General features: G+C 40.4%; 1 protein-coding gene across 2 annotated transcripts in view; it reads left to right on the top strand.

Annotated features, from left to right (window-relative positions):
- Positions 1 to 13664, top strand: part of si:dkey-100n23.5 — a 190542-nt gene that overhangs the window by 70962 nt on the left and 105916 nt on the right. For both annotated transcript variants that reach the window (XM_059968245.1, XM_059968244.1), the window contains exon 6: positions 4761 to 4848. In XM_059968245.1, coding sequence (XP_059824228.1) covers positions 4761 to 4848 — 88 coding nt within the window. The remainder of the gene's footprint in view (positions 1 to 4760; positions 4849 to 13664) is intronic.

Here is a 13664-nt window from a genome sequence, read left to right on the forward strand (position 1 = left end):
TGTTTTAAGAACAGCTTATTCTCTTCTGCCTTCAGATTTATGAATGGCCTATGAACATTAACACCTTCTTCTTTCTTGCCTTTTGAATTACTTACTTATTTTGTAATTTTTTTGTTTTTGCACTGTACAGCTTCCACAAGCAACAAACTTTGAAATATATGTCTTTCCTAATAAACCAAATCTGATTCTGAGCCTGTTGTGATCCTGTGCATTGGAGCCTCCATATCAGACTGTGATACGATTAGTCATAATTTTGTCCACAGTACATCTGTAGAAACTTGTTAGAGTCTTTAGTGATATACAAACTCCTGATGAAATAGAGCCACTGACGTACAATCTTTGTGGTTGCACCAATATGTTGGGCCCAGGGGAAGTCATTGCAGATGTTGACACCCAGGAACATGGGCCTGCTCACCCTTTCCATTGCTGAGCACTCAATGAGGACGGGTGTAATTTCTCCAGATCTTCCCTTCCTGAGGTCCACCACCAGTTCCTTGGTCTTGTTGATGTTGCATGCGACACCACACAACCAGCCGTTCTGTCTCATGCTTGTATGCCTCCTCATTGCCATTTGAGAATTTACAAGCAATAGTAAATCTGTGAATTCATAAATGGCATTTGAGCTGTGGTTAGTCACACAATCATATGTAGAGAGGAAAACTTAGAAATTAAACACATCTAAGATCAGTAAAGGAGGAAGGACAAACAGAACAAACGGACTGTCTGTAATGACGCATCATTCACAGATTATCCACGGATTATCTCTAATAACTCGAAGCCAGGATTGCTATGCAAGTAAATTGTGCAGGTCATCTCATTATTGGGTTCCCCCTCTCTCACCCCTCTCTCACCCTCCTCTCTCACCCTCTCCTCCACCACCCGCTCCTCCACCCCCTCTCCCTCAAACCCCCTCTCATCCAAACCCCCTCTCTCACCCTTCCCCACTCTCTCCATCCCCCACTCTGTTGCCCCCTCTGTCCCCCCTCTCCCCCCTCAGCTGTTAAATTGAAGACCTCTTTAATACTTCAGTATTAGTTTGGAATCTTTCTCGGGTGGTGTTAATATTTACAGCTTTATGACTTCTTTTTGAACAGTGAGTGCCTGAATTCTGACAGGGTATTAGAGTGCAGTAATATTGCGATCATATTTGCTGAGGGAGCTGTTTCCATTGTTTAAACAGTACATAGAGAAAATGGAAAAACACAACAGTTTGTTCTGAATGAACAAAGTCAAGCTGGAAAGCTGACAGTATAGACCTGAACATTGTGTTCCATTGGTTAATATAATTAAGGTGTAATGCTTCATTGGACCAGAATTAAACACAATTAAAACTTCTAACTTAAAAAACAGTAAGTAATGGCTGGAAAAAAACCTCAGATACTGACCAGGTCTCCGTCTAAATGTGCAATGTGCAATTTATAGTCATTTGTAATAAATAGTATATACAACAGGATAGTCAATATAATATTGAAATACAGTTGTGTCGGCATGAGTTAATCAGTCTGATGTCCTGGTGGAAGAAGCTGTCCCAGAGCCTTTTGGTCCTGGCTTTTATGCTGCATAGCAGCATAATTCCTGGATAGTAGCAGCTGGAACAGTTTGGGGTTGAGGTGACTCAAGTCCCCAATGATCTTTCGGGTCCTTTTTACACACCTGTCTTTGTAAATGTCCTGAATAGTGGTAAGTTCACATCTACAGATGTGCTGGGCTGTCCACACCACTCTCTGCAGAGTCTTGCAATTGAGGGAGGCAGTGATGCAGCCTGTCAGGATGCTCTCAGTTGTGCCCCTGTAGAAAATTCTTAGGATTTGGGAGCCCATACCAAACTTCTTCAACCATCTGAGGTGAAAGATGTGCTGTTGTGCCTTTTTCACCACACAGTCGGTATGTATAGACCATGTGAGATTCTCAGTGATGTTTATGCTAAGGAACTTAAAGCTGTTCACCCTCTCAACCCCAGATTCATTGATGTCTATAGGGGTTGGCCCATTCCCATTTCTCCTGTAGTCCACAACCAGCTGCTTTGTTTTTTTTGACATTGAGGGAGAGGTTTTTTTCTTGACAGCACTGTGTCAGGGTGATGACTTCTTTGTTGGCGGCCTCATTATTATTTGAGATTAGGCCAATCACTGTAATATCATCAGCAAATTTAATTAGCACATTGGAGCGGTGGGTAGCGACACAGTCATGGGTATACAGAGAGTAAAGGAGGGGGCTTAGGAGACAGCCCTGAGGGGTATGATGTTGAATTAAAACTGCAGACAATCAGAAACTCAGAGTCACTCCTGAAGTCTGAGTGCAAGTGTCCGCGATGCAATCACCTAATCTTTATTTGGTTTCTCTGGTATTGTAAAGACACGAGTGCGGAATTTTTTTTTAGTTTCTAGGAAAAACCTCATGTTGAGGCTAGATAAACAATGATCATGATATAACTTTCATCATACATTAAGTAGAGTATTACAAGCAGAGTTAGTGGAAAAAAACTAGATTTTGCCCTAGTATGGTTGCACATCTGTCAGAACACAGTGTATTGACAGTCTGCAATTGCAAATAAACTACAAATTAGTCATCAGCTGTATTGTGAAATCTTATGAAAATGAATTGCCCATTTTCTGTTGATGGATATGTTAACAATCCAGTGATATTTCAGCCAGATGAATCCTGGGAAATGTACTATCACTTTAATTAATATATTCTATATGAATTCAATAGAAGATTAGAGGAAAATCACTTATGGTCTTGAATAACATAAGAAGTGCTCTTATACAGGTACTGTTCTGAGGGGTTATGCATTTCAAGAAATTTGTTGCAGACATGAAAGCAACACAGGAATATTTAATAGTATGCTCAACATCCGCTCAAAGCATTACTCACTACTTTAAACCGTTTTATGAGATTAGCCCATTCAGTATTAAAGTAGGATTTCACTACCACTTTATACTTGACATGGCAAGGTCTATTATTAACTCCTTCTCTATATGAAACAAGTATTCTTTCCTTTCCCTGTTCCAAGTCTTTCTAAATCTTGAGTTTCTTTGCATATGGGGCCTTAGCTTCCTATTGCTGCTAATAAAAATGCTTAAAGTGACTCGTGATTTATTTTCCCTTCCCATCCCTGAGACATCATACTAAGCGTGTGCTTGTCTAAGCCAGCACGCACTGTATTAGGCATAGCAGTCTACAGTGATTAGCTGAAGTGCAGTGGTTTTGATTAACTGTAATTGTCATAAACTCCCAACAATATCTGCTTAAATCTGTTTTCATATATTATTGTATATGACTACTAAGCTTTATAAATAGAGGTCAGTAGGATTTGTATGGCCAGTTGTTCACTTTTAACCATGATAGTGAACTGATGAAATCAGAACCAATTTGCCTTTTTTCCAGAACACTAAGAACGCAAGACTTATGTTTATTTGACTCTGGGGATAAATTGGCTGTGATTTCAAGGGAAGTAGCAATGTCTAACTCTACAGGTTTTCCAATTCTGAGTTATTAATGTACCAAGATCATAATTAAGACATGTTATTGTTGTGATTCTTGCATATTCCTTGCCAACTCCTGGATCATGTTTCTGTTCAGTGTAGATTTTTGTTTGCCATGTAATGGAGTATGTTAAATTATCTCGCATCTATTTACGATATATTTTAATTCCAAGGTAAAACAGAGGAGATTTTTTGTATTAAAAGAAATATGTAACATTTACAAAATATAATAAATGTTTTAATAAAATTAAAACAAGCTTTGTCCTGCATATTTTAAATTATTGTATGTACATTTGTCTAAGTACTCAAAATGGTTAATTATTTTCTGAGGCTTTGTGTACAAATCAGAATGTAATGTTTGGCCCATATCCCTCTCAACCTTTCCTTTTCATGTTTCTGTCTTAATGTCTTTTAAACTTTATAATTATACCTGCCAATACAGTGTCTTTTGGCAGCTTGTTCATCTTCAACCTATGCCCTTGAGTTTTTGATTCTCCTGCCATTGGAAAAAGATTGTGACCTTGTCTTTGCCATTCATGATTTTATCACCCTCTAGAAGGTCACTCCTCAGCCTCCTATGTCCCAGCCTATCCAGTGTTCCCTTTTAGCTCATTTTCTAATAACACATATGCACCCAAAGTTTTGGAGCATTTGTGAACGCCTGTATATTTCAGCACCTTTAACAGCAAAATAGTTCAAAAGTGCTTCACAGGATTGTTATCAAACAGAATATTATGCTGACCAGATAAGGACATGTTGCAAAAGGTTGGTCAAAGTGACAAGAACATCTCACCAGAATAAGGAGAGAAGCACTCTCATTTATTGTCTTGTCAACTGAAGGATAGAAAGAAAGCAAAAACAATGATTTTCCTTCTTCAGATAAATCTAGTGTTATTCCAAAATGATTTCTAAAGTATTTACAAAATACAGAAACCAACCTTTCTGATAATCTTACAGGAAGTTTTTACCTTGTATTGGTTTGAAGTAATGTACACGATTATTCAGTGAAAAGTGGTGTCTCCTTCAGAAAAATCAGCATCTTTAATTTTTTTAGTGTGAAAATTAACCTGCCACATGTGTGCAATGGAAAATCAATTTCTCATATGCATGATTTTATAGCCATTTAATCAAATGCACAGTTGAATTTCAAAAATTCATTGGGTGTGGGAGGAATTCCCTCCCAGAAACCTTCAGTTAGAAAAAGATTCTTTAGGTCTGAGTGTGTATGTTTATCTTTTCCTTTTAATGTGTAATTCATTTCCCTCTTCTATACAGACTGGTGTTCCCTGGCGTGGGTTTGTTGTATTACCATCAACCTATATTTCAACTTGGTGAAAGAAACCAGAACAGATCATCTCGCAGTGTGAGTGTTGAACAAGGTGTTTATTTTCTCTTGGGACTTTTTTTTAGAGATTAAAATAATTTAAAAAGGAAGGGTGTACTGAATTGTAATTTTTTTCCTTATATGTACTAACCTTCTGAAAGTCTTGGTCCAAATATAAAAATACTGAAAGCAAACGTGCAGTGTAGCAAGCAGTTAAGAAGGCAAATGGCACACTGGCCTTTATTGGAAGAAACTTTGACTGGAAGAACAAGAGTATCTTATTCCAGTTACAGTATGCAGGTTGTTGGTAAGATCAGATCTGGAGTATTATGCTCAGTTTTAATCTACTGTTCTAAGAGTTAATATACTTGCCTTAGAGGGAGTGAAGCAAAGAGTCACATGGCCACCCCAGTTTTTTCTCAGTTTCTATGCAATATTAGCATCCAGTAATCGTATAGTGTTATGGTTACTTTCTCTGTTATAAATTTCTCTGATTTATTTCCATGAATTACATGTGCTCATGGCTTGATGCAGTACATTTTGCAATGTGCTCTTCCTGTTACAGCAGTTAAGTCATTAGAACCATAGAACATTACAGCACAAAAACAGGCCCTGCGGCCCTTCTTGGCTGTGCTGAACCATTTCTCTGCCTAGTCCCACTGACCTGTACCTGGACCATATCCCTCCATACCCCTCTCATCCATGTACCTAAATGCAAGTGAGCTTGCAATTACAACTTCATCTGGCAGCTCATTCCACACTCCCACCACTCTCTGTGTGAAGAAGCCCCCCCCAATGTTCCCTTTAAACTTTTCCCCCTTCACCCTTAACCCATGTCCTCTGGTTTTTTTCTCCCCTAGCCTCAGTTGAAGAAGCCTGCTTGCATTCACTCTATCTATACCCATCATAATTTTATATACCTCTATCAAATCTCCCTTCATTCTCCTATGCTCCAAGGAGTAAAGTCCTAACCTATTCAACCTTTCTTTGTAACTCAGTTTCTCAAGTCCTGGCAACATCCCTTGTAAACCTTCTCTGCAATCGTTCAACCTTATTAATATCCTTCCTGTAATTTGGTGACCAAACTGCACACAATACTCCAAATTCGGCCTCACCAATGTCTTATACAACCCCACCATAACAGTCCAACTCTTAAACTCAGTGATTAATAAATGCCAATGTACCAAAAGCTCTCTTTACTACCCTATCTACCTGTGACGCCACTTTTAGGGAATTATGTATTCCCAGATCCCTCTGTTCTACTGCACTCCTCCGTGTCCTACCATTTACTTTGTATGTTCTATTTTGGTTTGTCCTTTTAAAGTACAAAACCTCACACTTGTCTGAATTAAACTCCATCTGCCATTTTTCAGCCCACTTTTCTAGCTGGTCCAGATCCCTCTCAAGCTTTGAAAACCTTCCTCACTGTCCACTGCACCTCCAATCTTTGTATCATCAGCAAATTTGCTGATCCAATTTACCACATTATCATCCAGATCATTGATATAAATGACAAATAATAATGGACCCAGCACTGATCCCTGTGGCACTCCACTAGTCACAGGCCTCCACTCAGAGAAGCAATCCTCCACTACCACTCTCTGGCTTCTCCCATTGAGTCAATCTCTAACCCAATTTACTACCTCACCATGTATACCCAGCGACTGAATCTTCCTAACTAACCTCCCATATAGGACCTTGAAAAAAGGCCTTACTGAAGTCCATGTAGACAACATTCACTGCCTTCCCTTCATCCACTTTCCTGGTAACTTCCTCGAAAAACTCTAATAGATTGGTTAAACATGACCTATCACACACAAAGCCATGTTGACTCTCTCTAATAAATCTATCCAAATACTTGTAGATCCTATCTCTTAGTACTCCTTCCAATAATTACTGACGTCAAACTTAACGGCCTATAATTTCCGGATTACATAAGTTTAATTATTGCTAGAAGGTTTTAATATAATTATCTTAACTTGTTTTCTAATAAGGGACACATTGCTGCCAAAATTTCATTTTACCCAATCATCTCCAGCATGTACTGTACTTGTCCAAGCAGTTGTACATATTTGGGAGCTATATCCCGAAATTCTTGCATTTGTTTCTACTTGCCTTATATAGAAACATAGAAAACATACAGCACAATACAGGCCCTTCGGCCCACAAATATGTCCCTACCTTGGAACTACCTAGGCTTTACCCATAGCCCTCTATTTTTCTAAGCTCCATGTAGCCATCCAGAAGTCTCTTAAAAGACCCTATTGTTTCCACCTCCACCACCGTCGCCGGCAGTCCATTCCACTCATTCATCACTCTCTCTGTAAAAAAAACTTGCCCCTGACATCTCCTCTGTACCTACATCCAAGCACCTTAAAACTATGCCCTCTCGTGCCAGCCATTTCAGCCCTGGGGAAAAGCCTCTGACTATCCATGCGATCAGTGCCTCTCATTATCTTGTACACTTTTATCAAATCACCTCTCATCCTCTGTCGTTCCAAGGGAAAAGGCCGAGTTCACTCAATCTGTTCCCATAAGGCATTCTCCCCAATCCAGGCAACATCCTTTTAAATCTCTGCACCTTTTCTATGGTTTTCACGTCCTTTCCTGTAGTGAGGTGACCAGAACTGAGCACAGTACTCCAAGTGGGGTCTGACCAGGGTCCTCTATAGCTGCATCATTACCTCTCAGCTATTAAACTCAATCCCATGATTGATGAAGGCCAATGCGCCATATACCTTCTTAACCACAGAGTCAACCTACGTAGCAGCTTTGAGTGTCCTATGGACTCGGACCCCAAGATCCCTCTGATCCTCCACATTGCCAAGGGTCTTACCATTAATGCTATATTCTGCCATCATATTTGACCTACCAAAATGAACCACCTCACACTTATCTGGGTTGAACTCTATCTTCCACTTCTCAGCCCAGTTTTGCATCTTATCAATGTCCTGTTGTAACCTCTGACATCACTGCATACTATCCATCACACCTCCAACATTTGTGTCATCAGCAAATTTACTAATCCATTCCTCCACTTCCTCATCCAGGTAATTTATAAAAATCACAAAGAGTAGGGGGTCCCAGAACAGATCCCTAAGGCACACCACTGGTCACCGACCTCCATGCAGAATATGACCTGTCTTCAACCACTCTTTGCCTTCTGTGGGCAAGCCAATTCTGGATCCACAAAGCAATGTCCCCTTGTATCCAATGCCTCCTTACTTTCTCAATAAGCCTTGCATGGGGTACCTTATCAAATGTCTTGCTGAAATCCATATACACTACACCTACGGCTCTACCTTCATCAATGTGTTTAGTCACATCTACCTTCATCAATTATGTCTCCCATCCACCTTTTAAAATATTGGTGGTTCTCTGTGTCACCCTCTGCTGCTTTTCTTCTTGAAAAATCTGTCTTTCTTTCCCTCGGTCTTTGCCCTCACTCTGCATCATTCATTTTCATTGCTTGTCCTCCAGCTGACTGTCTAAATCCAATGACCACTGGTTTACCCATCCATATTCACAGCACCTTCTTTCACCTGTTACTATTGTCTTCATCACAATGGAAGTAATTTCTAATTGCTTAATTCATTCCCATTTCTAGCTCAGTTTTGCACAGTTCGCTGGGAAAGAAGGGCTGATGAAATCATTTATAATTTTACTTTCAAACTTCCAACCATCCATATTTATCTCTAACAGTGTCTTCAAGGGAACTTGTAGACTACTTTGAACCAAAGTTCAAAATAAATTTGTTATCAAAGTGCATATATGTTACAATATACTACCTTAAGATTTATTTTCTTGCAAGCATTTACTGCATAAAATCAAGAAATCCAGTAGAATTTTATGAAAAACTATACATGAGCAGACAAAGACTGACTGACCAATGTGTAAAAGAAGACAAAATGGACAAATAAAAATAATACTGAGTACATAAGTCCTTGAATGTGAGTCTGTAGGTCATTGGATCAGTCCAGTGTCGTGGTGAATGAAGTTCAGGAAGCTGTTGGTTGTAGGGTAATAACTGTTCCAAGACTGAAACTTTCCACGACATCTCTCTTCTTCCTCTTGCGGACTATCCTCCTGTTCTCTTTCCATCATCAGTCTTTCTGCCTTTGCAGAATCTTTTCTTGGAAAGTGGTTATGTGATCCTGTCATTGAGTACTGGATTTATACAGCACAGTCAGCCAGTTCAACAACCCAACCTGTCCAGGCCACCCAAGTTTCTTAACTGGTCCTAGTTGTCTACATTGGTTTCTCTTCCTAAAATCCCTTCTTATCCATGTGCCTGTCCAGATGTCTTTAAAAATCTTGCAAATATAACTACCAGATCTTCTGGCAGCTTGTTCTATATACAGACCATTTTCTGTGCAAAAAAGATGTCCTTCACGTCCCCTTTAAATCTTTCCTCTCTTACCTTAACATATGCCCTCTAATTTTGGACTTCCCTATCCTAAGTAAAAGGCTGTGGCTATTCACCTTATCTATGTCCCTCATGATTTTACAAACTGCCATAGAGTTATCCTTTAATCTCCTATGTTCTGGAAGAAACTCCTAGCCAATCCAGCCTTTCCTTATAACTCAAACCCTTCAGACCCAGTAGCATACTTATACCTTTTTTTAACACCCTGTCTAGTTTACCTTTGGTAGGGCAATAGAGCTATATGCATTAGATCACCAAGTGCGGTCCTACCAATGTCTTGTAAAATAATGTCCCAAATCTCATGTTTATTTAAAATGTGACCAAAGTAAGGTTGCTTTTTGAAATCGATATTGCTTAAGTCATGGAAGGTTGAATGTAGAACATGGTGAATAGTTCTACTTGCCTTTTTTAGTGGGGGGAAGCTGATGCTGCCCAGTTACTGGATATTTGAGCAATGATGTGAAAGGGCTTGCAGCTGAATGATTCTGGTGGAACTAAAAACTGCATCAATGATTGATTCTTAATGTGTCATTACTGTTTACACGTCGTTCATTTAGGTGCACTCTTTCCCCTCCCTGGGAGCTGGTTTGCTTTGTTTTGCAAGTGTCTTATAGTTTTGATTACAATGGAATATGGTAATATTACAATTATATTTTTCAGCTCATTCGAGGTATTACTCTGGGCATTTCCATAACAATCAGAACATTAGAATTGCTGTCTGAAATTCAAAGCACTGCTACATTACATCTGTCTAGCAATTTCACATTGTGTAGCTTACCTCTTGAGAAGCAAATGACTTTAAAACAGATATTTATAACTTTTGAGATATTTAGCAGTATTACAACAGTGACTATATTTCAAGAAACTTTTAATAACTTTATTATACTTCAGGATAATACATCGGTTCAAAAGATCCCATTCAACTGCTAGTTGGTCTGCCTTTTGCTTTTTTTTAACCTTTCATTATCTGTACAGAAAATACATCGCCTACATAGCAAACATGCTTGCTGGCAAAACAATTATACTATTATGGTCTGTCTACAGGGTGCAAAATTTAACTAAGGAGCTTGTTATTTGCTTCCTGAGTTAATCTTTACAATTAATTCGCATACTGTGATAAAACTGTCCATGAAATACATGTAAAACTTGAAAGAAGTAGATAAAGAGATTGTGGATACATTAGTAGTGATCAATCAAAAATTACTAGATTCGGGAATGGTTCCAGAGGATTGGAAAATCACAAATGTAACTCCACTGTTTAAGAAGGGAGGGAGGCCAAAGGTAAGCCTGACTACAGTGATTGGCAATATGTTAGAGTCTTGATGCACCATCAATAACTCACTCTGAGACGTAAGGCGAGATATCGGCTTCTATTGACTGGAAGAAGGAACGAACAGTGAGTGACCACCATACTACATCCTGGAGACTGAGAGGCCGAGCTCAGGCCTTGATCGCCTTTATACAGGGGTCTGTGGGAGGAGCCACAGGAGCAGTCAGCAGGGGGCGTGTCCAGACAGATATATGTAGTTCACCACAAATCTGTTATTAAGGTTTTGGGGTGCTTGGAGGCACACAATAAAATAGATGGCAGAAGGGATAGATTCCTTAAGGGGAAATCTTGCCGGACAAATCTTTTACAGTTCTTTGAGGAAATTACAAGCAGTATAGACAAAGGAAAGTCAATGGATATACTTTACTTGCATTTTAAGAGGCCTTTGACAAGGTTCAGCACATGTGGCTGCTCAACAAATGTACTAGCATGGACAGAAGATTGGCAAAAAGTGGGAATAAATGAAGGCTTTTTATTTGGCTGCCGGCGACTGTCGGGATCAGTGTTGGGTTCAATGCTTTTTAAATTATATATTAATGATATGGATGATGGAAATGATGGCTGTGTAGCCATGTTTGTGGTGGGGTAGGTGGTGTTGAAGCAAGGAGTCTGCAGAAGGACTTGAGGAGAATGGGTGAAGAAGTGGAAGACAGAATACAGTGTATGGATACTTTAGCTGTGGAGTCCCTCTGTTCACAGATGATTGAGTTCATTTTAATGTAGTGCAGACCATTTTACTAAGGGAGTTCACTATAATTGTGTTGTTAGCTGTATATATCCCCATCCTCTGCTAAGGTGGAGACGTGGCATGAGCTGTACAACACCATCGGTGACTTTCAAATCAAACACTCTGATGTATCTTCATTGTTGCTGATGATTTTAACCATGCAAACCTAAATTCCACCAGCCTGTTGGTTTTGCCACCAAAGGTGAAAATACACTCGACCTGGCTTATGCTAATATACCAGGTGAATAGAGAGCTGTTCCATGACCTCACATTGGGCTCTCAGACTACGTCCACACTACGCCAGATAAATCCGTAACCGAAGCTTTTTCTCTTCGTTTTTGCCCTCCATCCACGCTAAAACGGCGTGTTCGTCCCCCGAAACAAGAGCTTTTCAGAAACGCTTTCCAGAGTGGGTATTTTTGAAAACGCTGCTCGGGCAGATCAGTGTGGATGGAGTAACCGGAGACTTTTGAAAATGCTGTCAGATGGCAGCGTGCTGTTTCATTGTTTTCTTGAACGCAACCTAACAATTTCAGAACAGATGGCAACAAGACTGAAGCCAGAAGAGTCAGAAATGTACTCACCAAATACTTTGACCCATAACTTACTGAATAAATAAGTATACTCACTTTGCCGTTTTCTGTCCTTGCTCGTATGAAGGTGGTTTACCTATTTATGCAAGTACTTCTCTGACAATAGATGTGTAACAGCCTAATGTAACATTATATGGAAATACAAGATAACACTGATGCAGACATGTTGTATACATTTAACAAGGTGCTTTATTAATGTAACAGGGTTGTCAGTTTTTCAATGTTCGTCGTCAGCTGGGTCAATCTTTCCATGAATTCCCTGTCGGTTGCCTCCGTACGCTCCAATATTTGCTTTTTTTTAGTTTTAAGTTCTCCTGCGTGAGAGCCAACAGCTGTCCGTCGTTTTAAGTTTCTCTAGTCTGTAACTACACAAACGCGCACTTTCACGGCAAGATTCAACACCAAACCTGTCATTTGTTTTTGGTAGATGTGTCCTGAGCATGCGCAGCAGGAGGAGATTTGCCGAAATCTCCGTTTCAATGGGGATAGAGATATTTTCAAAAATGCATAGTGTGGACGCCTATCGTTTTTACGCGAAACCGGTGTTTTCAAAATTATCCGATCTAGTGTGGATGCAGCCTCAGATCACTTGTCTGTAATGTTAATTTCAGCATATAAACTGATCAACTGGGCCATTCCAGTTCTTTAGGTGGTGAAAGGGTGCAATCTCTGCACTGCTTTCTATGAGGAAATTACCAAAGCAAAACACATCTGGGTGAGGGCAAATCAGAAGTGATGGCTTACTGCAGAGGTACATGCATGGCTGAGGGATTGTGAAGTTGACTGTAGATCTGGGGATGTGAAATGCATTAACATCAGCCATTATGAAATGTTTTGAGTGGCTGGTCATGGAGTGCAATAAAGCCTTACTTCCGGCTACATGGGACCCTTTCCAGTCTGCTCATCGCTCGAATCAATTCACTGATGATGCCATTACCTCTGCCCTCCACTTTGCCCTGTCCCATTTGGAAAATGGGGTCTCATATGCCAGACTGCTGTTTATAGACTTCAGTTCAGCCTTCAACACCATCGTAACCCAGAAACTGTCCTCGATAGGTCTTCCTCTGTAACTAGATCCTGGACTTCTTAACAGAAAGGCCACAGTCAGTCCATGTGGGCAGCAATGTTTCTAGTTCCATTACACTGAGCAATGGTGCTCCCCAGGGTTATGTGCTCAACCTGACTGTGTCACGGGATTCAGCACAAACCGTGTCATCGAATTTGTGGATGACGCAACAGTGGTTGGCCTCATCGACGATGGTGAATCAGAGTTCAGAGAGGAAGTGGAGCGGCTGGTGGATTGGTGTGAGAGGAACAATCCAAGTCTGAACATGAAGAAGACCAAGCAAATGATTGTGGACTTTAGGAAGGTGTAGATGAACCATCTCCCTCTGCGCATACATGGCTCCTCCATAGAGAGAATTAAGTGCACCAGGTTCCTGGGATTTCATATCACAGATGACCTCACCTGGTCCCTCTATGTTACCTCCCTGAGTAAGAAGGCACACCAGTGCCTCCACTTCCTGAGGAGACTGAGGTAAGTGAGGCTCCCCCTCCCCCCACCCTTCTGAACTGAATTTTACAGGAACACTGTAAAGAACGTCCTGACAAGCTGCACCTCCAACTTGTATGGGATCAGTCAAGCATTGGACCGGAAGTCCCTACAAAGGACTGTGAGAACAGCCGAGAGGATCATAGGGCTCTCTCTTACATTCTTCTGGGACATTTATCAGGAGTGCTGCGTATGCAGAACCCTTCGTATTATCAAGGATCCCACCC

This window comes from Hypanus sabinus, chromosome 4, assembly GCF_030144855.1.
Source record: "Hypanus sabinus isolate sHypSab1 chromosome 4, sHypSab1.hap1, whole genome shotgun sequence".
Taxonomy (NCBI): domain Eukaryota; kingdom Metazoa; phylum Chordata; class Chondrichthyes; order Myliobatiformes; family Dasyatidae; genus Hypanus; species Hypanus sabinus.